The sequence below is a fragment of the Lichenostomus cassidix genome, chromosome 8, assembly GCF_008360975.1.
Source record: "Lichenostomus cassidix isolate B80296 chromosome 8, HeHo_3.0, whole genome shotgun sequence".
Lineage (NCBI taxonomy): Eukaryota > Metazoa > Chordata > Aves > Passeriformes > Meliphagidae > Lichenostomus > Lichenostomus cassidix.
Window position 1 is genome coordinate 5,243,768 of NC_139489.1, and position 25,288 is coordinate 5,269,055.

A 25,288-nucleotide genomic window follows, 5' to 3' on the forward strand; every position below is an offset into this window, starting at 1 on the left:
TGGGTATTTAGCATCTCAGTGCTAGCTGGTTGCAGAACTTCATGAAGTGACATGTCTCCCAGACACCTGGCCTGATGCCAGCATCATCACTGCATTTTGTGTGGCATGGAGGAGAAGAGTTTTAGATTTTTTTACTAAAGTTGCTTCAGCAAGTTCTCCTGTTCTTAGAAAAACACAGTACTGTAAGGAGAGTTGTCATCTTTATTTTAAAATCATGTAGCAATTGATTTATATCCATTCTATTGACACCAATTTTGACAAGTTTTGTGTTCCATTTCATGTAACGGAAATTCCATAAAAGTCCCATAGCAGACATCTCAGAAGGGCAGTGCGTAAAAGCTTGTAGGCTGCTTTTAATTTTTAAACCACCTTCATAATTCAAAGCTACAGCCAGCTGAATTTCTGTTGGAATTGAATAAACTGTATATAACCAGATCCACAGATGAAAATTATGCTAGTCAAATTATACTCTCGTACAAAGAACAACTACACAACACTGATTAAATTACTGGATCAGTACCTTTTGAAGTTGCTGAAATACACAATAATTAGGTTATTGAAGATTAGAGGCAGTGTTTTTATGTAAAGGATGGGAGTTGGGAGGGAAAGGACTTAAAAATAGTAAAATATGGTCATCATGAAGAAGCCATCTCTGCTAGTAAGCTACCAAACATAAGTTTTCTTTTTAAATTCAATTACCAAATATTTACAGAAGAGTCTCTGAATATCAATCAGTTGCCATGGAAATATGGAGACTAAGCAGATAAACAAGAACAACACCTGAAATTAAATTGAATTTGAATGGACATGCAGTTTGCTTCCATCACTTGCATTGTATCAGGCATCTGTACACTGTGCAATATGTTTCATTCAACACATGGTTTGAAACCCAAAGGTAACCAAGAAAGAAATAAATTGTTACAATTAGCATCTTTATGTAAAATTTCACACCCCACAAAACAACGCAATTGACACAGGGCTTACATAGAACATTGGGTGATGTTTTGCACTCACTGTGATGGCTTGGAATTATAATTCACTGCACAATACTGACAGAATATTTACAGAAAACAAGAGCAATCATTAGTCTCTCATAAATAAGGTGACCAGATATCCCAGCCTTCTATGAATACATGCAACCCCGTCCATGATGAAGTCATGTCAGTTACTTTGCTCTAATGAGCCTTCTCCTATCCCCATCAGTATTCTAAAAAAAAAAAAAAAGATTCCACACACAACCAAAAGTAGTCACAAAACAAAACTCCATTCTTGTTATAAAATTTAAATTCTCAAATATCCTTTTTGTACTGTCTCATTTTAGTTCTGTTTCTACAGCTTTACTTCAGTGAGTTTCCCATTTCCCTGAATGTGATGCTGGTCCTCACCTTGACAGGAACAGTGAGAACTCTGGAGAAATGAGCTGGAAAAAGGCATTGCTCAAGCAGTAAGGAAAACAAAAGAACATGGCTTGCAGGCAAAAGGAAAAGGAAGCTGAAGACCCCATTTGTGTCTAGAAGGGTTATGAGACAATGGATGTTTTGGTCGCCTTAGTTACAAGTCTCTCTGTAACCTGCATGCATGGACTTTTGTTTTAATCTGGAAGTGTTGATCTCACAACCACACACAGTTCTATCCAAACACCAAACTGCTGAACAGTGTTATGAAGAGCAATCACAGGGATGGAATAGCTTTTTCTCCCAGAAGTCACAGAACAAGATACTCCTTGAAGTCTTTTCAGATGTGCATATTGATCTGTACAAGTCTCATCTCCTGGTAGCCAGCACTAACCCTACAGGTATGACCAGCTCAAGCTGTGACCCTTTACAAGCTGTGTACACGGTTGCCATTAAAGGTGACATTCAGCAAAGGTTACCACACATGGTTTGGGTACCACAGTTACCAGCAAATCACTTTAATGGTGACCAATATATTATAAGTTACTCCAACTACACACATATCAGAGAGGATTATTACAGAGACAATACTTTACACTCCTCTACCTGCAGCTTTCAGTTTGGTTTGGTTTGTTGCTGTTTTCTGCACGGTGGTGGTCTCCCATGGCGCATAATGTGTTTTTCTAAACTATCTAGGATGGCAATAGCAATCCTCTGGACGTGGGGATCAGTGTGGACATTTTCCTTGATGTTGTACAAGTGCTGCAAACCACCTTCTTCGATTAACATGCTGCAGTATCTGGCAGCTGTAATAGGATTATAAAATTAGAATTATCTAGGGTAAAGGTAGCAGATACTGTAAACACTGATTGAAATCCACTTTTGTCTCCAGGAAGTATTTAAGACACTCCCTAAAGTGTCCACAGAAGTGCATCACTACTTTACCAAGTGACAACATAACAGAGTTATTTGGGCAGGACTCCAGCTGTAATCAGGTCTGTTACCACGTCTGTCTCAGCTGACTGGAAAATGCCCTGTTAACATGCACAGTATTCTCTCTTCCCACCACCTCCTCTAAAGGCATTTAAAGTGCACATAAACAAACCAGAAGAAATGGAAATAAAAAGCACTATAGTATCTATGAGTACCCAGGTCAAAATAGCACCTTTCCCAAAAACCTCAGTACAGAACAGTTACCAAAAAATGGTATCAGATATACTACATCATTTGTCCAAGCTTGGAGAGTGAATACAAACTAGTTCCTTCCAATAGTTTGCCAAATACATTGATGGAGGCCTCTCATTAGGTATAAGGTGCTATGAATGCTTTTCCAGGGTTGCTTTCCACTTATGTTCTGGATTGCAATAAGTTGAAATCACACCTCCATCAGCTGCAGCATTATTAAGAGCAAGGAAGAGCTATAAAAAGAGCTGTATGGTGAATGTGATGTGCAAGCTCCAGAAGTTGTTATGGAAAGGTCAGGATGACTGTAATGCCCTGCAATCCACAGGGCATTACTCCAGATGGGCCAAATTGCACCATTCATCTCAGTGATGCAACACCAGACTTGTTTAAATGCTGACATTAAGCATTTCACTGGGGATCACATTTAGTGCAGTGCTACTAACATTTTAGTTAGGCTACTTCATTGATGTGACTATAACATAGACAAACAGCACAAGGAGAAAAAAAATACAAAGTTTTTAAAACTAATTATTTCTAGACTATTTTACACTACCATCTATAAGACTGGGTCAAAATAAAATGCATCTCCTCTCAAGGACTAAAAGCCTTCTTGGTGCCAAGCACCAAAAGCTGAAGGTTCTCCTCCCAAATATACCTTCATATTTCAGAATTAGCAAATTTTCCCTCAGAGCAGGTTATCACATTTGCTACCAAACATTTGGTTTCTCTGCTACTTTGTCCAGAAGCTTCTGGCATCAACTACCATCAGAACTAAACTTCAGGAATTCTGTCTTGGTTTCAAATCAGGAGTAGGACAATAATAACCTCAGTAGCATGTTAAAAGCTCAGAGGTGAGGGCAGACAAAATACCAAAAATAAATAGAACAAATAGAATGACATTAATTTAACGGGACAGAGGCACAAAGAGAAATTACAGGGCCTTAATAAATATCTGTTATCTAGAGTCTGATCAGTAAAGCAACTTTGTCAGAACAGTTCTACTTTAATGTGAAAACCCTCACACATTTCTGGACAGTACCCTGGGAACAGTGGCTCATTATATTTATGAGCTCTATGAAGGGCAGCAAAACAGTATTCTGTGTGCAGTTATATATTATGTCATGGTATTGGTTGGTGCTGAACAGATGCCTTATCACTGCAGAAATAGTGATTTATGGGACAGGGATAAACAAGCCAAGATGTGCTGCCTTCAAGGAGATTAAAACCTGGCATAGAAAACACTTTTAATATTTTAGGAGAAATTGGCTTTATATAAACACATTCATGTCAAAAATTTATGTCAAAAAACCCCAAAAAAAGCATTAAAAGCCAGGAAGGTTTGTCTACTCCTACATTTAGGTATGGTTGGTGGATTTATTTCCTTTTCTAACACTTGTGCATTACATCAATTGCTCTCAAATAATTCTACTTCTCATTTTGCAGATGGGAAAGAGAGATTATGAAAGTGACCTTTATGACACAGCAAGTTACTGAAAAAGGCAATTAGAGATGAGAATTAACTACAGCTTCTGTTCCACCAGTAAGATACTGCTACCTGCTATGGCCATTGTTCTTAATTTAAAAGGAATTTGCTGCCCATCATTAATCTCTGCACATTTCACTTGAATAAAAACACATGTGCAAGCAAAAAATGTAGTTAAATCTTAACAAATCCACATTTTGGAATTAATACTATGCATCTAACAGTAAAATTCCAGTAAACAAAAGAGATGTAAGGAACTTTTACTATTCCCCCTCTGCCTAATTTAGCCAAGCCCCATATGTAGTTTCTTCAGGGGATTAGAAGTGAATACCCTAGAAATGCTTATTTTTTCCCACTCCATGCTAGTGAATAACATACCAAAACCCAAGAATTTTAAAGGTAATATTCTCTTAATACATACGGTTTTTGCTGCAGACATGCTGCATGGCCCACACTGCCCATAACTGGACACCAGGTGTCATAAAACAGCCAAGTAGTGGAAAAAATGGATTGAAGGACCTATCAAAAAAAAAAAAAAAAAGAGAGAGAGAGAAACAGTTACTTGCTTTACTACTAGATATTATTACTTCAGAGGTCACATGTCTACTCATTCAGCTATAGGTTAACTACAGGAGATATAGATAAATATTAAGAGGCTGGTGTGCTGCATCTAAAACTCTTTTAAGAGAATTACTAGCAAATATCAGATATAGTAGATATGTGGTATGCCTTTTTATTTTTATTTTCATTTTCCAAACTCTTGATCACAAGACAATTGTTACCTGTAAGCCACCATCTCACATTCTGGGGTTGGCCAATTCAAAATGGCAGCATGCTGTAAAACACAGAACCGAGAACATCGATTGTTAAATACCAACATTGAAAAAAATATAAAAGACTATGATAGAATTCACTATCATTTCTGTACCAGCTGTTCAAGGAGAGATGTCCTCTGGCTGCGACTCAGTGTCCAGGCCTGCTCTCCTCGAGATATCAAATGAGCAATAATCCCTGCTGCAAAGTAGCTGACTTCCACCTCCACACTGTGCAACAGTTTGCTGATGTGGTCTATGAAGTCCTTCCACATTAATTCAGAATGGAGTTCTTTAACTTCAGCTATGTTATTCTGGAATGGGGGAAAAAAGAATAAAAAAGAGAAAATGTCAATGGAAAGAACATGGTGTGAGGGAAATTACCTATATCATGTGAGTAGACACACATAAACACCCAGATGAGATCTCCATACATCCAGGTGATCACCACATGCCAAAATTCTACTTTTGCTTTAGGAAACTTTTCCAGTCTAATGCAGGAGTTTACTTCAAAACAAAGAGATTTTCTTGTAAGTGGTTTTATGCCATTAACATGTAGATTACACTAAATCAAAGGCTGTTTTTAACATTCTCAAGCACAACTTCAAAAAACTTCAACAGTGCACAAGTCTGCATTCTACTGACTTTCAACCTACTTTTTGCATTTGGACTCATGTGAAGCCTCACTCTCCTTTCTTAAAAGCTCTTTTTATTTGCTGTAACCATTGATTTCAGTATCACTTTTGAAGAAATATAGAACAATCCAAAAACACGCCAATTGTTAATAATATACACTATAAGGATCAAAGACGAACATAAAAAAATATTAGGGAATTTTTCAGATTAACATAGGGTAAAAAAAACTCCTTTCAAAATTAAATTTTAAACGTATATATTTCAGACTTTTTTCCTTTTGCATCTCACCAAAAGTCCAAGAACTTTCTGTTGGATGGATGATTCAGATGGAAAAGACTGTGGATAAAAGAAAGAAACAACAGATAAACATTTATGCTTACTATTGAAACAGCTTTAATTATAAAGCTGTGTTGATAATCCACCACCAAGCCTCCACTCCTCACCTCTAAGACTCTCATGAAAAGTTCTAGCCCTTGATTTTCAATAAAGTGCCGACATGTTGTTGGAGATTCATCAGTGAGGTTCCAAAGTGCACTCAGTGTGAACTTGAGGGTGGTATCTACAAGATTCTGGTTTGTTTTCTGTTTAACTATTTGTAGAAGTTGCTGGTGAAAAAAAAAACAATCAATATATCAAAATATATATTAGCTCCTCTGCTGCTTTCTGCACCAATTGGGCAATGCATAGCTGTCATTTATATGTAGAATAAAGATCTATATGTTTAGAGTCAAACTATACAAAATAAAAAAGCTAATTAACTTTTTATGTCCCCTTTGAACATGGTTGCCTGCTAAAGGAATTCCTTTGTTTTCACAATAATTACATCTGTAAGGTTATTACAGATGGCACAAAGCCATCCACAGAACTCTAAAGCCCAAGTGGACATTTACAGCAGTAAGTATTTACTTCAAATATTCTCCTTTTGAGCATCTTTCACCTTAAACGATGCATTTTAAACCAAGACGTGTCTTGCTATTTCACTTTGCATTAATTGTGTAAAGTTTTTCTACTTTGGCTTACTTTCTGAAGAGCTTTCACATGAATACATGTTAAAGCTTTGTCAGAATTTTATCTCCTTATGTTTACTTTGTATTGTCAGGAATATTGTTGTATGGATAGCTGGAGAGGATGTGATAGCAGGAAAGTATCTGACTTACCCTAACAATGAAGAGTTCTGCACCAAGTTGAGCTGTTTGCTCTGTTGAAAGCTGGAAACAAACAAATGTACCATATCACCAATTTTTTTAGCCTTTAGAAATATTATCCTATAATCTCAAAGCTTAATTCCATACCTTTGCAGCAAGAATGGAAATTATGGCTACAGCCATCCTTTGCATGTTTTGATCTTCGTGATTACACAGCCACTGCATTACAAGTTTGGCTGCTTCAAACCTAGGAGTTAAAAGCAAAATTAATTTTCATAAGTCTTAGTAAAAGATAGATGTACACAGACAACTGAATTATGCCTCATACAAAAAAAAAGTAGGAAGACACAGTGAAATTGCAGCTATTGTATGAGCCTCTATCAGCTTTGAGCTGTTTGTTTAGGGTCTCTTGCTTCTAATAATGTATCACAGTGCACAGGAATTGCCTCCAAAGAAGGAAGAAAAATTTGGCACAATCTTCTGAAACATCAAATACATTCAAAGTATTTGGACAAAACATTTGTGTAGAAAAATGTCTGCAAAAAGCAACCTCAGAGAAATCCTGACTTAATCCTGAAGTAAAAAAGTCTTCACCTGGATGGGTCTATCACTAATTGCATCTAACCAAAGGATTTTTTCAGACCTATATTCAATGGTATATATTTGGGTCAACAGGCCCAAAACAATATAGGCCAGATAAATTCAGCACACTGGAATGATTTAAACTGAGAAAAACTGGGACCAGGAACAAAACTTCTGAAGAAAAACATCCAGCAGTGCTACAACTCATTTTAACTGACATCTAAAACTTGCCTGTTAAATGGAACATCCTGAAGGATTCTGTCACTGCATAGTGAAAGAAGGCAATTCTTTTGCAGCTGTAAGAAATGAAAAACAATTGCTTCATCAGAAACACACATATTTCAGAATACTTTCTTGCTATGAATCATTAAACATACTTCCATGAGGTCCTGGCTTGTGGAGAAACCTTTCGTTAAGACCCACAAGACACGGAATCCCAGAGAAAGCAGAGAAGTTTTGCCTTGTACCTGCTGATGGTTTGGGAAGTGCTCCATGGCCTTGAGGAGCAGGTGAGTGACATCTGCCAGGAGCCTCACAGGCATTCCAGCTGCCAGGTCCTGCTTGGTGAGGTTGAAGACGCAGGCGCTGGCTGCCAGCTGCACTGGCAGGTTCAGAGGATGATTCCTCATGCCGATTACCACCAGCTGCAACACGACAGTTTGGTCACCTTAGTACTCACACATTTGCACACAGACCCCAAGAGCAATCTGCTGAATGCTCAAGGCCACAACAATGACTCACAGCACCCTATTTCTGCCTCCCTTTCATTTCAGTGAGAAATCCATCTGGTGTGATTTGAATTCTCAGGAATAACATTTCCTTCTGCTCAGTGATTCAAAGCTGGCAGCTTCTACTGCTCCGAGTCCTTTTGCACAGCTTGTAGCAACCTCTCAAAGAAGAGGCTGCACAGAATGCAAGAAATTCCTAGAAAGAGCTAGGCTGGGATAAAATCACCAAAACCTTTCAGAGGTGAATGAAGTAGGACAGAATTTCTGCAGTGATAATGATAATGATGTAGTGGCTTGTTATTTGCTGATTAGCCATTTCAAATCACATCTTGAGCTGCTAGGTCAGGATAGATTTTTTGCACCTTCTTCCTAAATTCTATTTTTGGCTATGTATATTGATCTCACCTAGAAAAATATTTTTCTTGTTGATTATTGACTGACGAAGTCTTTTTGATATTGATGCCAGCGAACTCATGGCCACTTATTCAGCATCAAGGAGGATAGGAAAAAAAAAACCATGTGTCCTACTGGTGTCTCTTTTTAGGATCACTACAAAACTTAAACTGTCTCTGGTGCTCTAGACACAGAAAGCCAATGTCTAGAACAGATTTCTAGGGAAGTTTCAAGGCTCCAGGTCAGAGCTTCATACAGAACACTAATGATACCCATTCACTTGTTACTGTACTGGAAGGTGACAGTAGACAGAACTGTCACTGAATTCCTTCCTTATTATTACTGTTTTGTAAGCATCAGCAGAAGGCACTGCTGTGTCTGGTGAATAAGACTAGACAGGCCTTTGATTTGAACCCAAATAGATATAATCTAATGACAGAATTCAGCATCTGAAGAAGATTTCATATCATATACAAAGTATGTGAAAAAATTAATTTACATGCCACTAACTTTGGATAATTTACATTAGTAGAGCTCAATTCTACCTAACATAAAACACTACAGGGGATCTTCTAAATCATTCTTGTTTAAGTAGTTCTTTATTTTTATTTAAAATGACAATTTTAATTTTAAAAAAAACCCAACAAAAACCATAAAAGCATATAAACTAATTTATACAAGGGTTTTGGGGATGAGCTCAGGAATAATGCATGAGAATCCTCAAAACTATTCTTTTACCTTTAAAATTTCGGGCTTAGTTTTTTCCATTACATGTGTCAGGCTGAATAAATGAAAGAGTGCTTCTCTCACAAAGAAGGCCCGTTCACTGTAACGCTTCAGTGCTTCCGAAATCTGAGTTTCATTTGCTTCTCCTGACACCTGTGAACACAGAAATAATCTTTAGTTCAAGATGTCATCATTTTACTTTCAAAGTTTTGTTCTCAAAAAATGCAAAGCTGCAATTTCAAAGGCAGTGATTTGGCCAAGTCCCTCAGTAAGCAAATGATTGCCAGAATATCATTAAATGGAAAATATGGCATTTTCTCTGTTTATAACTGTAAGTTGAATAACTGAAGACGGTTTGCTCCTCAGTCCCACTATTTAATGAATCATTCCTGCAATCTCTGTTTTTTAAAATTCTTAGGGCAGCATGCAGAACTTGTTCTACTTAACATAGCATATATAAAAAAAGCAAAAGTCCATAGACTGAAGTGTCACATTCTCTGCATCCTGTATTGTATACAGGCATATTTTTTGAAACTTGTGAGATCAGGAATATATTGCAGCCCTCAGAGAACTGATAGCATCTTGGATTTTGTTTTATATTCTGTACTGATTAGAACAGGGCAACCATATATACTGACATTTTGTGCAGCCAATTATACCCTACCTGAAAAATTTCCACTTGGCTTCATGTTCTCAACTATAATATCTGCCTAGTGTTCATAATCAAATTTCACAGGGCTGCTGTAAAGACAGTAATATTTTACCTCTGCTGTCTCCATGAGTGCTGTGTCTTGTTTACTCTTTAGCAGTATCTAGACTAAGCAGTTGAATATTTTAGAAGAGCTACTAATGAATTTAGGTCACAAAAACCAAAAAAACATCAACAACAAAAAACCCACAAAAAAAGAAAAAAAACCCAATCATAGCCTACAGTCTCTTCTTGATAACTATGTCTTTTAAAAAAAGGTAATGCAAGCTGCATTTTGCTAACCACACTGCCACAAGTCCATTGTGACTCACAATGCTAGAACCTTCTTCCTTCCTGCCTTTTCATAGCACAGACAATTCTATGAAGTATGTATTCTGGACAGCAAGGATTACACTGTATTATTTTATACTAAACATGAGGTATAACCTCCTGATGCTGTACTTCATCACACCAAAGGGGAATTTGCTTTCTCCAGCTATGCATTTCAACATTCAGACACTTTGCTATCAGCTGTGACAACTAAGTACTCAAAAGACCTTGGCCATTAACAACTGTCAAATGATTCAGGGCAACAAAAATACAAAATTGTGTGGCTGTGTTACTCGTCTTGCCTATAACAAGAGCATTCTGAATTTTAAAGTTGTAGTGGAAAACTCAGCTTGCACAGGAGACAGACTAAACTACGGACACATTAGGCTCTCTTCCTCATTCCTTCTGCAGCTTCCATCATCAAGGCACAGTAGAAAAGAAAATTCAAAGATGATATAACACTGACATGTCTAAAACCATCTTTTCTTTGAATTAATTCTGACCCATTCACACGAGGCTCACTCTCCAATTCGGATTCTACAGAACAGGGAATGATGTCTTGTTGCCTGGCTCTAAAAGATAAATAAATGCACTTCAGAAAACATCATCTCATCCTAAGGGGCTAAGTAATTTAGGATTTGTTCAAGAAGAGCAAGGCTTTCATCCTAAGTTATTGCTTCTTAGGTGTTGTATTCATCACCAGACCTTTCAAGGTGGGTAGGAGTATTGTAAGAGGAAATAGCAGTGGTGATGGAACATAACAGCAGCTGAGTTATTCAGCTTCATTGTATCTGCCGTGTTAATCACGAACTGCTCAAAGCTTATGCAAATTCTGCCTCCACCCCTTACACATTGCTGACTTATGCTAGATGCTGTCTGGAATCCAGAGAATATTATCACAGTAAATGACTTCAGACCAGACAAAGTTCAGCTCTTAGATATGTTAAATCAGGATCTAAGGTTCACTGAAAAGGCACAGAAAATAGATGCTTCTTATAAGGATATGTATATATACAGTATTATGTAAATTTAGCAGTTTGTATCAAAATTAAGTAGGAATTTGACCTAAAGCCAGTAATTACCATTAATAGTTAAAAAAATTAACCTACAGCTTCAGTCTGAAACACACCCAAATACATTTGTTACAAATTATTAGTTCTATTTTCCCTGCACGTTGTATTTTTTGAGTGAAGTTAATTCCCCCACTTAACCTTCAGGTTTCCTTCTCCTGTTAGGAACTCTGAGTAGCCGGCGTCAGTAGCTAGCAGTCCGACAAACTGCATGGTGGGCCGCTGCAGAATGAATGCCTGTACAGCTTTATCTGTGACATGTTTTCTTCCAGAAATGTCCAAAGACACAAGGTTAGGCAAGATATCTTTCTGTTCCAGTAAACGAAGAGCTATGTCCGACGTGAACTGTTTGTCATCTGAAATATCAAGGTGATTCAGGTATTTTAGTTCTCTTATAACATCCAGAATTTGGGTTGTGGTCATTTTCAAGCATTTCAGGTGGTGCATGGTCAAAGACTTGAGCCGGTCTTTGCAGGTGAGGAGTGCTGTTATGTCAGTGACAGAGGTGTTGGATATATCCAGACTTTCCAACCTGGGAAGTGAAGCAACATCTGCCAAGTCCTCGTTGTAGAACAGCACATTGGTGATGCTCAGTGCACGGAGCCCAGACAGCTGACTGAAACACCTCTCATAGGGGTCTTCCAGAGACAGAGTCAGTGAGTTCAGCACCAGGCACTGCAGATTCTGCTGGATCCACTTATTGCTGCCCAGTCCACTTATAATGTCTGTGATTGTTATATCTGCATTCACCCCCGTGGCGTCAAGCTCCACCAGCTTGTGATGGCAGAAGGCTTTCCGGAAAGCCACGGCGGAGATTTTGGCTTTCCGGATACAGGCTCGTTTCAAGCGCATCTGGTTGCCTCGGAAGATGCCCACGGTTCCATCGTTCAGAAGCCCTGTTGGAAAATAGCATCAGTGCTGTTGTGTGCTGGCTCCAGTGTTACACAACACCGCTTTCACATTAAGAACCCAAAGGGTACAAAGTGTTAGCAGAGAAAATTAATTACTAAGTGGTTTCCCTTGGATCATTATGCCACCGATCCCAAAATCTTACATTTGAGATTCCGCTTTGAAGATTATGATATCACGTTTGGAAAATTCCAGGTTTAAGAATAGGACAGATAAATTAAGAAGCAGCAAATGCACATTACCTGTTTGGTTCAGAAAATGGAACAGGCAATAAATAAAATATGGGTATGATTCAAAAACAATCAGACTGCTGCCCTCATTTGCTGTATTTCTCTCACTGAAATGGTTAGAAGTGTGCTTAAAAAGAGAATTTCAAAATATCTGAGTGTAATTTTCCTCTGGCCACAGTTCCATTAACCTCAAGGTTGCACCACCTCTCAATGACGTGTTCTCATCTTGCTTTAACTAAACAATCTAGCATTTGATTGAATTCATAAGTAGGATCAATACTAAATTAAGCTAATTAAGTGCTATATGAGGAAGGTAGGAGTGTTGCTCAGAAACAAGCTGAATGTGAGAAAGAAACGTAAGAAGTGATTCAAAGAATAGAAAGAGGAGGGCAAGGAAACAGTGGGAAGGAGAAGAAGACAGCCATGAAAAAAAGAAAATGCAACAATCTTTAGTATCCTTTACTCTGTAGAAAGAAAGCCTAAGTAGCCTTTTCTTGCAACACACTGGCAACATCCTAACTGAAACAATACAGTGAGCTCCCTGCACAGAATTATCAAAATGCATTGAATATACAAATATCAAATCTTGGTGTCTTATCAACAGAAGGATTACAAAAAGCCATGAGAAGGGTACAGTTGCACAAGCATCCACACAAAAGGAGTAGGAAGAACATGTCCTAGTTTTGCTCTGCATGGTTATAAATGTCAACACTCCTGGATTTTAATCTCCTATCTTCATACATACTTTACAAAGAAAATGAAATAAAAATGCAATATATTTGAATAATAACATCATTGCTACTATAGTTCGGATTTAAGTCATGGGCTAGCAATTGCCTCTGTGACAAAGTCAAATTAATATTAAGATTTGCAGACCTTTCTAAGGAGCAAATGGTTCAGGCATTTTTGACAAGTAGTCAGAGCATTCCTCTTTTGTGGGGGAAGCAAAAATATGGGATGAAACAACTGGTATGTAGCAGAAAAAGTAAAAGCAATAAATATAATTAGAGTTTGGTTAAAGTATCACTAAATTACTTGTTCATTTTTGCTTATCTCTTCATTTAAGGACTGAGGCACTCTCTCTGGCCTACCTTAGCCACACCCTTTTTACCTGCCACACACTTTTTTCCATCCTCCACTCTGTGTGTTTGTGACATTCTGGTGCCTGAAAGGGTCTTCACTACTGCCAGCATTGGTAAAAAATTTCTTGTAATACAGTTTCCTTGAATCTGATTTCATTGGAATACTCTAAATAATCTTTAGTATACACTACTTTCTGATAAGGAATTAATTTCTTTTTTACCTTGTCTTTTTTTAGGATCATTCCTTCTGTTATTTCTGACCAGAACAATTTGAGAAAACCAGAACAGCAGTACTTACCAAGTAAGATCTAAATAAAATCTGCACCTGTAGGGTGCTTGGTCTGTTTACAGTAATTTTTCTAGGGTCATGTCTCATTTTTTAACAAAAGCCTCCAGGATCTCAAGGAATGGGTCTCTTACCTCTTCCCTAGCATAACCTGTACATTCACTTTTCATGGTAAGAAGTTTTATTATACAAATTTTATCATGCTTAAAGCAAGCAAACAAGAGGGCTGTCCTCTCTTCAGAGATGTGCTGACAGAGAACCAGTAAGCCAGTACATAGAATGTAGGAATACCACAATGTGTTTATGCTACTCTAAAAATGGCTGCTTTCAAACAAATAATTCCATTTCAATAAAAGTGTTAAATGAAATGAGAAACTGTTTTAATGAATCACATGGTTATTTTCTAGCTTAATCACAAGGGCACACAGTAAAAAAAAAAATTAAATTATCTTTGAGAGATATTGTTGCTAGAAGTAGAAGAAATTTTTTTCTGAAGTGATTGAAAGAAGATTGAAGAATGTTCAAATAAAGGAATATTAAAATCATAAACCAAGACAAAGAACTTTCTATTCAAATCCATGTGGCAATGCAAAGCTCAGCTGAAGCTGTTAAAAGCAAAAATAACAAAAATTCTCTATTAAGAGATTACAGAACACAATTTCAACAGCTGCAACAGCAGATTCTACTAGAAAATATAGCAAAACTGCAGTGTCACATTCCAGGGAAATATTTTCACCGATGACCCAGCAATTATTGGTTTTACCATGAAATGCCATCGTCTGCAGCAGTCGATCTGCCACTTCTTGAGGGAACATTCCTGGCTCCTGCAAGCAAAATGTTCCATCTTGCCTTTCTGTGCAGAACTTCTCTAGGTTGGCAGTCAGGAAATTCAAACAGATATCAAGTAAAGAATATGGAGAAGCTTCCTCCTGTCATATGCAAAACACAATGAAACAAAGGAGATTTAGTCAAATCATTCTATTAACCTTCTATTACTCTATAATGTCTTTTTTGTTAGTCTGACAAATATTACAAGAGGAGACATCTCCCTCAGAGCCACACAAAGTCAGGTCACACAATGAACAGCTGGGCAAAACTAATGGGAGCCTCCTTCCCCAGTCACCCCCAGAACCATATCCAGTCACGTCTGCTGTGCTTGAACCCTGCTTGTGTTCCCAGAGGAAGAAAAGCAATTGCTGAAAAATAATTTTAATTTATGAAGTCTATGGGGAATTACTCAATCAAGACAGACTAAAAGAAGATTTTAAAATCAAATTTTACTTCTGGATTGAAAATATTTCTTTTGATATTTCGTTTAAGTCAACCCATATTAGAAGTCTACTACCAACCTACATAAGAAATGCAAATACTGCGGATAAATTTCATATATAGGAGCAATTTTTAATACTGAAAAGGGCAGCTAGAGCTTCAGATCAAAAAAGGAAACCCAAAAAGAACTGGTTTAATTCCAAATTTTGTGCAGCAATAAATTAACATCTATTACAGTAATCCTCTTCCTCTTTCCAGGGGCTGTGCACCTGGAAATCATCTATAGCAGAAGTCTGGGTACAAAGGACAAGGCAGAATATAAACTTGATCTTTTCCCTCAGAGTTTGAGATTGTACATTGATACATGAAAATCTCAAAGGGTTGGTTTTTTTTTTTATTCCATGTCTAATAATAACCTACTGTTTTCAGCCACACAGATTAATCAACATAAAGAATGACTCTCAGCACTGTGAATCATCCCCAGCCCCACACAAAAGAAGGCTGAGTGACTGGTACATACTCCCCCAGACAATATTGAAAATAACAGCATCAACTGTTGTCAGATCTCATCTGTAGGAAAAATAGTAGCTTCCCTTTTATACTGAAAGTTCTGGATAAATTCACCTTTCTCTCCCAGCTCATTTAATTTATGTTGCTTCACTTGCCTAATATGCTGATCACAGGAGTACAGAGATATGTAAAAGGTTATACAGAAGAAATATAAATAAGTTTACAGAGATAAGTCTTCTAAATTAAGGTGCAAGTATTTGAGGACTGGGAGGAACCACTTCAGGGCAAAGATGCAATGGAGCCAATCTTTAATGAATCATGTATTGACAACGATTAGAAACTGCAGTATAATAGTTCCTGAAGACTTAAGTACAGGCTTGGGAACTAAAAACTCCAAATTATTTAAATGCGAGCTCTTTCTGCAGCTTTTGACATGCAAGTTTCAATTCCTCTGACTCAGTTTTACTAAGTGACTAATTTTCACTATTATTTAAGCTTTATTATTACATTGTATCATTGCAAAAACAGCAGTTACTTTGTGATGCAACTTGCTTCCATACAAGAAAACAGCAATTTTGGCTGCTTCCAATCTTAAGCTGATAGGAGAAGGAAGGACAGAATTTGGAACCATGAATGATTTTTGTTTCTTTGTAGTTTGCAATGATGCCTGAAGTATTTCTAAAGGGGAAAAAAAAAACCCAACCCGATTATTTTCAAATAGTACATTTTTGAATATGAAATAGGAAAAAATTCTTTTAAATTTGAAATCAATACATACACCCAGGACTTATATGACAGCTGATGAGTCAAACAAAAGTCAGAATCCTTACTCAAAGGTGTATGAAAATCATTCTCACTGAAGCAAAGGCATCCACATCTCCCATTAGATCTTGTGTTCCTAATTTGATGCTCAAATATGACAAAACCAGAATACTGGCTCTCTTCATTCCTCCTGGAACTGTTCCTTCCTTTCTGTCAGAAAAGCTGAAACACTTTTATGTATCAGTGAGCAAACTCCAATGAGAATTTTTAGCCCTGTAGATAGGCCACTGGCATATGACTCAGAAAACTATTTTTTCAGCCAGTACCTCTGAGTGGCCAATCTGTCCTTTGCAAATTCTGGTTTCTGATTTATATAATCCCTTTGGAAGTTCATTCAGGGTATCTCTATACAATCAAGGAAGAAAAACCACAAGCATGGATCAATTACACATGCAAACAGCACAGTATTATTTTTATTAACTCAATTTATACCGGTCAGAGGAGACATTTGTAATACTTCTTCAACTTGCTGCCAAAAAGCTGAGGAAACTTCCCTAACAAAGGCTCCTGAGGTAACCTGAGCCGACAGGCAAAATGTTTTTATCTGTACCTAATAAAGTCCTCTGACAAGCGTCCTAAAAACAATTTCCTAGACTGTCTGCTACTGAAATAGAACAGCTCAAATGCAGTCTATAAGCCTTTCATGTGAGCTGGAGGCTTTTTTTTCTCACTTCTCTTTACTTAAAGACAATATTGCCCAGTTAAAGTTGTATTTAAGCTCTCAGAAGGTCAGAATTTAAGCAGTTCCTTCCTCTAGCTCTCCTTTTGAGTGTCAGGTTGAAGACAAACCTGGCATTTGTTTTCAGCTCGCTTTGCTTTCTGTCTAATGAGACACTACAAATGTGTGTCAATCACAGCAAAGCATTCAAATCTTACTTAAATTTAATAAAGATCATCCAGTAATTTTTGAGTAGAACTTCCATTATGCTATTTTACTTTTTTCATAGTCATCTTAATTATCTGATCCTTCAATTAACCTCACAGTTTCTTTCACTCTATTAAATTAATTGAGTATCCAGGAAACAAATATAAAAATTAATTCCCCAAAATAGAGAATTATGGATTACATGATGCAAGCCAAGGTGCCTTCATTAACTAAAACATATATTATCAGAGTAATGTGACACATCTAAAACCAGTTAGTTTATGGAAGAGCATAAAAAGAAAAATAATTTCATTTCAATGGGCTTTTAAAGGCTTATTAAAATTAATTCTTAAAAAAAATCCAACCAAACAAAAAAATGTTTTAAAGTGCTTAATATAATCAGGGCAAACCAAAAGTGTGCAGGGGAATGGGGGTAAACTGCCTGGCTCCTTGTCCCCAACAGTAACTCAATACAGTGGCAATTTGAAATGCAAAACCTGCTTCAACTTGATGTTAGCAGTTCAGCTTCAAGATCATGCCAGGGCAGTTGGAAAGGTTCTCCCAAAGAACATTATCCTCCACATTTTCTTTTGAGAACTCCATGAATCAGCTTTAAATACTGCTGCATGTTTTCCACCTCTCCACAGCCTCAGAATTTTACTTAAAGTGAACATTTAAAACAATTAAGAAATAGCCACTCAAGCAACAGCCATCAAAATTCTTCTGAGTGCTAAAAAAGGAAAGGCAGTGAAAAATAAGCAGTTCCATTATTTATGTTACTAAGAAAGATTTATGATTATCCTATTTAAATTAAGTGGAATTAAAAAGAAGTAGGTGATTTATTAGCCAGACTCAAGGAAGGATTATGCTCAAAACTCAAATTTAATGTTAGCTATTCTGGCACAAGAAGTGGGAACATACTGATTGAAGTTGCTACTGATACAAAGTTGGCAGAGATCATGGGAGGTCCAAAGTTAAATAGTGCCACATTAGAATGACATAGTAAGGCCACTTATTTCAAGATGAATATCAAGAACTTCAGATACTAGTTCATCAATTAGAAATGATACAAAGTAAAACCAGAGTGGTTTGCTGAACCACAAGAAAACAAGGTGAAGCAGCCAAAGAAGGTGTCAGGAGAAGCAACAAGAAAAAATAAGGAAGGATTGGGTAATTTTCAAGACACCCGAGAGATCTCACAGGGCTATTTACATTAAGAGACACCTGCATCATTTCAGTTTAAACCTAACAGCTACTAGAATGCTCTGGGGGGGAAAAGCACACTGGGAATAGGAAATAAACTAAGCTTTTCTTAGCCTAGAAGATCAAAAGCTGAGAGATACAAATGCTACCTATAAATAAATACAGCAAAATTAATATAAACTATAGACGGAAAAAAGCCATTAAGGAGAACACTGCAAGCACAGCGACAAAGGTACATAGAAATGCCATGAACTGCAAGTTTTACCATAAATTTTGACATCAGTACATAGTTAAACAATGAAATTCTATGCTAGTTCACTGATTAGAACAGCAGGCACAAAATGTACCTACTTCAAAAATAATGAGACATAACTTTATTAGGGGATTGACTGAAATTAGCCTTTTAATGACAAGGGATGAGCCTAGATCGCCCAGAAATCTCCTGCTAGTCCTTGAAAAGCAAATCTGCACACTCATGTCTGGAGCAGAGGAGCAATCCGAGCAGCTCCCATATGCTCTGCTCCGGCCTGTCTGGAGCAGGGAAAGGCTGCTCCTTTGGCAGCTCCGGCTGCAGGAGCTCAGCGAGGCCCACGCAGCGTGCCTTGGCACGGCTTCCCCCAGACAGAGGCTGGACAAAGCGGTTCCCGGTGGGAAGGTGCTGCTGGAGGCTGGAGTGGCACAGGCTGTGCCGTGCGGTGCCGAGCTGTGCCGCGCTGCCCTCCCGCCGGCCGCCCGAGGGGCTCTGCCCCGCTCGCTGCTCTGAGGGGCCGCTCAGGGCGGCGGGCCCGGCATCGCCCTCACGGCGCCCTGGGGACACCGGGGCGCACCGGGCCGGGATCGAGCTCCCCTCCCTGCCGTCCGCCGGGTCCCGAGCGCCCTTTTACATAACGGGCGGCAGCGCCGCGGTTACACAACGAACGGCGGGGCTGCCCCGGCCCGGCCGCGGTACCGGCGGGAGGGAGGGAGCCCCGCCGGAGCCCCTCAGCCGGGCTGGAGCCGCCGCCATGGCGTCCCCTTCCCCGGGGTCACCTCCGCTACCTGCGCCGGCTCCGGCACCCCGGGCTGCAGGCGGGCAGCTCCCCTTCCTTCCCTCCCTGCCTCCCTGTTCCCTGCCCGCCGCCACCATCCCCTCACCGCCCCCTCACCATCGCGGCGCTGGGTGCCGCCGGCGAGCGCCCAGCCAGCCGGTCCGGTCGCTGGGCTCCTTCTCTTTTCTTTTTTCCTTTCCCTCCCTCCCTTCCCCTGTGTTTACCCCCCCGACCTGGAAGTGAATGTTGCCTCAGCCGGCCGGGAACCCGCCTCCCTTAAAGGGGCTGCGCCAGCCCAGGTTGGTGGCGTGCCGGGTGAGCGCAGCCTCCACACCCGCGGTTAAAGCTCCAAGTGTGGGAGAAGGAGCCACTGCGCTGCAAAGCGCATCGGCCTCGCTTGTCACGAGTGTGTGGGACATTTTCTTCGGCCTGGTTGCTCCGGTAGTGGAGCCAGCAGCCGGGAACAGCGGTGAGCGCCCGGCGGAGCAGGTGAGCTGCGGCTCTGTGTCCCTGGGGATCTCTCAGCCGTGAACTGGCGTCAGCTGCACGCTTCGTGCTCACAAGCCTCTGCAAGTTAAGTGTTTCCTGCACAAACTGGTTTGTTCTGGTAATGTGAATAATCAGCTGCGCCAGTACGATCGGCTTTCCTGCCCGCTTTGGAGGGGAGCTTTGCCGTAAGCACAAACCAGTACATACAAAGTAATTTCAGGTTGGAGATACAATAGCAGTGAAGAAAATGTGTCTGCCAGCCTATACGTACAATGTGTTATTGGTAAAGAGAAAACAGTTATTTTTTGTTCCAGGATGCCAAGTAAAGACTGATACCGACACCCGATCCAAATAAAATTAATTTTTATAGAGTTTACTCTAAAAGAATTACTGATTCTACATACAGAAGCTTTGAGTAACCATTGTGTGCAAACCAGCAAGACACAGAAATAAATATTAAGGAACAATTGCTAAAATTATTCATGTCTCTGTCATTACAAAAGATTCTATATATACTACAATACACAGTTTTACCAGTTTAAGAACTCCAGAACAAAGGTCAGTTATAATTCCAATTCTTTAGATTAGGATGCTGACGTAGAGAAAATAAATTACGGAATTAAGAATCTTCATGTTCTGAATTTAACCACTTAAAAACCTAATCTGCTTAGAAGAAACAATTTATATAATTATGGACACAGATATTAGCTTAGATAAGGAAGCAGCACGTACTACTATTCTTAGTCCATTACATGTTTCTTCCACTTCATAATGTCTTTGCAAGCTTCCAGGCTGTTCTTTCAATATCTTTTTAAATTCACTGATTCATTCCAACCTATCACAAGATGTCTTGTCTTCTGAATTTGTGATAGGAACAGTAAAAACTTTCAGTGACAGACTGACCCCCTGTTCCCAGTACCTGTTCTTGGCCTGCCCTGCTGTACTCGGGAATCCTCTCCTGGTAGGGAGCAGCCATATGGTTGAGTTGGCCCAGGTTTAAAATCGGCAGCAGAAACTGCAAAGACAAAACCCCAGCAAGAGCAGACTTTTCAAGGACTTAAACGAACAAATTCAAGGAATTTCTACTGAGCCTGTGCACATGGAGATGTTTTCAAAGCCAGATTTCCAGAGAAATGGTATTGCTGGTATAAAAGCAATTCGTCTTCCAAAGGCCCCATCCAGAATGGGTGGGTGTTTTAATTGCAACCCAAATTTTGAACAGCCTGAAAAGTTTTAAGGAAATATTTTAGAAGCTGTAAGTGGTGTTTCAGCTGTGCACCTGGAAGGGTTTGCTGCTGGTCCAGCTGGCAATGGTTGGTCATAATTAACACTAGCTCTTAATAAATCATCAAGCTTCCTATAGGAGTCTCTGCACAGGATTTAACTGAGCTTTATTTATCCCAAAAACTCAACAAGCTGGTGTTATCCTACTGAAGTAATTTGGGACAAAGGATTTATAAATATTGGAAATATTCTTTGAAATTTATTTTAACGCAAACTCAGATTAATTTTAAGCAATTAGTCACACAGATTTCTAAAGTGCTACTTTACTCACAGAAAATTCAGTTTGTGCTCAAAACTGCTGGAGTTGGATAGTGTGCCATGTTTTGTACAAGTATTCTGTAACCACATTCAGGTTAAATTAATCCATAATGTTGTGGTTGTCCATCCCTAGAAGTGTTCACAGCCAGGTTGGATGGGGCTTGGAGCAACCTGCTCTAGTGTAAGGTGTCCCTGCCCATGGCAGGGGGATGGAATGAGATGATATTTAAGGCTCCTTCCCACCCAAACCATTCTGTGATTCTCGGATCATCAGAGAACCAGGGTTCATTGTGTGTTTAGTGCTTACCAGTCTCTGGGTATTCCCAGTGCCCCTGGTACTGCCTGCTCAGTGCAGGTTCCAGTACTTCAAAAAGCACCTGTGAGAACTTTTGTGCTACCACAGAATGAGTGGTGGCTGGGAGCAGTCTCTAACAGCAGCACCCCTGTTCTAAAAACGGAAGTTACTGAGCTGTTGATCCCGGCAAAAGCGCGCAGGAGGCAGATTGAGCAATGGGGAAAGCAGCCCCAGTTCCTAAGCCATGCAGAACACAATCAATGTACAGTCATGTCTCAGTTTATGGGTTGTGCTGAATCAGCCCTTGGGAATACGCACGCAGTGGTGCAAAACTCCGAAAGTAAAACCCTAACAGTGTGTTATCGCTTAAAACTGCTGAACCGTGAGAGTTCGGGTGATCCCGGGAGGGAGCGGTGCTGCTGAGGGGCGCACGGGAGGAACGGTTGTGAGAGGAGCTGCAGGGGAAGGCTTGGGAAAAAGTGCGGGGAGTGAGTGACCGGGGGAGCAGCCGGCAAAGGGGCGGGAGAAGCGGCCGGAGGAGGGACCGGGGCCGGGAAAGGAAGGGAGGAGGGTTCAGAGGCGGGGCCGGGTCACGGCGGAGGAGCGGCCGGGGAAGGGGAGGCCCCGCGGGGGAGGGAGGTGCCGAATCGAACGCTCGGCGCTCGCCGGAGCCGCCGCAGCGATCGCCCCGTGAGCCAGCGCGGCCATGGCCGGGTTCATCAACTTCGCGGATGAGGAGGAGGTGCGGGCGTACCTGGAGAACCTGCACGTGGAGTACAGCTACCAGTGCTTCAAGGAGAAGGACCCGGACGGTAAGGGCCCCGCCGCCGCCCCCCGCCCGGTGCCGCGGGGCCGGCGGGAGGCTCAGCCCCGGCCCGTGCCTTGCAGGCTGCCAGCGCTTCGCCGACTACCTGGACGCCGTGAAGAAGGACTTCGTGGCGGCGGCGCGGGTGCTGCGCGACAACTGCGAGGAGCACGGGCACAGCGAGAGCTGCTACAAGCTGGGGGCCTACCAGGCCCTCGGCAAAGGTGCGCAGGGGGTGTTCTGCAGCTCGGGCCGCAGGTGACTCCACCACCTCCCTGGGAAACCTTTTCCAATCCCTGGCCACCCTCACATCTGCCCGTCCTCCTGACCTTGAAGGAGCAGCTGTCTGTCCCGCCCCTCTCGTGGTCACCTCATAAAAGTAGGGGGACGATGGAAAACCTAAAATTGCTTCCTTCTGAAAAATCAGCTGTAGGTTAATAATGTATAATTTTTTTTTAACTACATCTGTAGAACAGGTAAGTATAGCCAGTGGTAAATGTTGCTGCATATTCAGTTCTTAACATTTCTTCCTGCACTCAGTGAAAGAAAGTCAGAAAGAAAGAAAGAAAGAAATTCCCATACTGGTAATGTGCTTACCTAAGTAGTCCCCAAGTCTGCCCAAAATGTATTTGCTGATACAGTAATGGAAAGCAGTTAAATTAGTGAGAGGTCTTCCAAATGACAATACTAGTAAAAAACAATATTTTTACTTTAGTTTGAAACTAGTAACAATCTTGGTGTAGGTATACTGGCAAAATACTACTTGCCTAGTGTTAAGCTATTAAATCCATGGATGCAGTAGTGGAAAGAGTATTTTTTGGGTCTAGGTTATTTTCTGGTGAGTGGAGGAGAGCTTTCTAACTCAAAGACATTAGCAAAACCTCTGTCACTGAGACAATAATAGTGTCTCTGAAGTCCTAAATGGTGACTATGTAAAGTGATGGATGCTGTATTTCCAGTAGGAAGCATCCTGCAAAGCAGAAAGCTCCCAGCTGTTTTATCATGCTCTCACAGTAATGTTTTGTTTCTCGGCTGACAGGTGGACTCAACCCGGATTTGAAAGCTGCCTACAAATCTTTCATTAAATCATGTGAGAAAGGTGGGAAGAAGTCAGCAAATGCTTGTCACAGCGCTGGGCTGCTGGCTCAGGATGGGAGAGCCAACAACGATAAACCCAACCCAGTTGTCGCTAGAGACTATTACACAAAAGCCTGTGATGGCAATTTTGCTCCCAGCTGCTTCAACCTCAGTGTGATATACCTGCAAGGAGCTCCTGGGGTCCCCAAGGACATGAGCCATGCCTTGAAGTACTCTCTGAAGGGCTGTGAGCTGGGGCACGTGTGGGCTTGTGCCAACGCCAGTCGCATGTACAAACTGGGAGATGGCGTTGAGAAGAATGATGCTAAGGCAGAGGATCTGAAAAACAGGGCAAAACAGTTGCATAAAGAACAGAAAGAAGCTGCAAGTTCTCTAACACTTGGGGAGTAAAACTGGCAGTTGTAGATATTGTGAGCATACAGTTTTCACTTAAATAAATATCCTGTATTTGGTTATGCAAATAAAATTATATTTTTGTGGATACAACAAATGACTAGCTCTGCTGTACTTTTCTATGTTTTTGAATACACAAATGTTTTGCTTAGATCCTTCCCTTGTTTTTAAGGGTAGCCAAAAACTTCTGGTCTTCTGGGAGTTTGTTCCCTTGGTTTCAAGCACAAAGGTTCTCTTTTGTGTCCAGTGCTTCAATATGCAGGCTTGTGCTCAGACCAGGTCTAACACAAAAATCACAAGCATTTGCAGAACTTTGATAGCTGCACACTTGGGTGAGCTGCTCTAAGGCATGGATACTCATCTATAGGTCTAGGCCAATTCCTAGCTCCCTTATTTCCTCCAGCTGCCAGCTGGCTTGTGACAGTGGATCTGCCTGTCATATGTGCCCAAGTGCTTTAGGCTGCTCTCCCAACATATGATTGCCCCTTATTCAGTCACACACAGATTGTTTTACTTTCCTGCCAGCTTCTGAAACATTATGTTCTATTCCTTATAATACAGATTTAGGGAACAAGGTGCTAACTGATCAGATGTTGGACTCAAATCCATAACCTACATATATACAAACTGTAGCTAAACATACAGATTCTGAAACAGCTGTTCAAATAAACAGGGTGATGTGTGTAAATATAGTCATGCACTGACAGGATCCTCTAAAATTTTGGTGTGTGTAAATATATTTGTTATGTGTGTATGTTTTGCTGTAAATTTACTACTCATTTAGAACATAAATGCTCTGGCTCTGGACTAAATAAAGAGGCAAACTTCACTATTGAAGTAAATTAAGTGGGATTAAAAGCAATACTAACTTGGCTGTGGCCATGACTGAAAGCAGAGTGGTTGGGATCTCACTGTATGTGCAAATTAAAGCAGGTCTTCCAATTTAACAGTGTTCTTGGGAAGGATGTGTTTGCTGCTGGAATAGAAATCCCAGCAGCACAGCACAGCAGTGACATGGACACTCTGTAACAACAGATGGCAGTGTATGAAAACATAAATGCACACTGGTGTGGCTCTGGTATTCAGCAACCTGGAAAAACAAATAGTGGCAAAAGTCTGAGTAATTTTCCTGTTAACAGTTATTATTTTTTGGCAGTTCAAAAAGGTAAAGCTCTTAAAGGAAAACACTTTGACTGATTTTTTGCTAGGTATTATTCTGGGTGTTTGTTTCAGTTGGTAAAGGTAAGTAAATGCTACCTCTGTGGAGTGTAATACTAGTAATAAAACGGT

The 25,288-nt window shown here is 40.2% G+C and overlaps 2 protein-coding genes across 2 annotated transcripts; one reads left to right on the forward strand and one right to left on the reverse strand.

Annotated features, from left to right (window-relative positions):
* Window positions 1–183: 183 nt before the first annotated feature.
* LOC146433704 (protein zyg-11 homolog B) lies at window positions 184–21,729 on the reverse strand. Its single transcript, XM_085067582.1, has 15 exons — window positions 21,715–21,729; window positions 20,785–20,880; window positions 14,443–14,608; window positions 11,314–12,068; window positions 9,097–9,237; window positions 7,705–7,881; window positions 7,469–7,533; window positions 6,803–6,902; window positions 6,668–6,718; window positions 5,954–6,115; window positions 5,799–5,846; window positions 4,991–5,188; window positions 4,845–4,897; window positions 4,484–4,581; window positions 184–2,200 (listed from the first exon to the last, which is right to left on the reverse strand). The coding sequence occupies exons 2-15, from the start codon at window positions 20,839–20,841 to the stop codon at window positions 2,010–2,012; spliced, it is 2,262 nt and encodes a 753-aa protein (XP_084923708.1). The 5' UTR covers window positions 20,842–20,880; window positions 21,715–21,729; the 3' UTR covers window positions 184–2,009.
* A 579-nt stretch (window positions 21,730–22,308) lies between these two features.
* On the forward strand, window positions 22,309–24,095 carry COA7 (cytochrome c oxidase assembly factor 7). The gene is made up of 3 exons (XM_085067584.1): window positions 22,309–22,514; window positions 22,591–22,731; window positions 23,547–24,095. Exons 1-3 carry the CDS (start codon window positions 22,409–22,411, stop codon window positions 23,993–23,995), a joined length of 696 nt encoding a protein of 231 aa, XP_084923710.1. The 5' UTR covers window positions 22,309–22,408; the 3' UTR covers window positions 23,996–24,095.
* The last annotated feature ends 1,193 nt before the right edge of the window (window positions 24,096–25,288 follow it).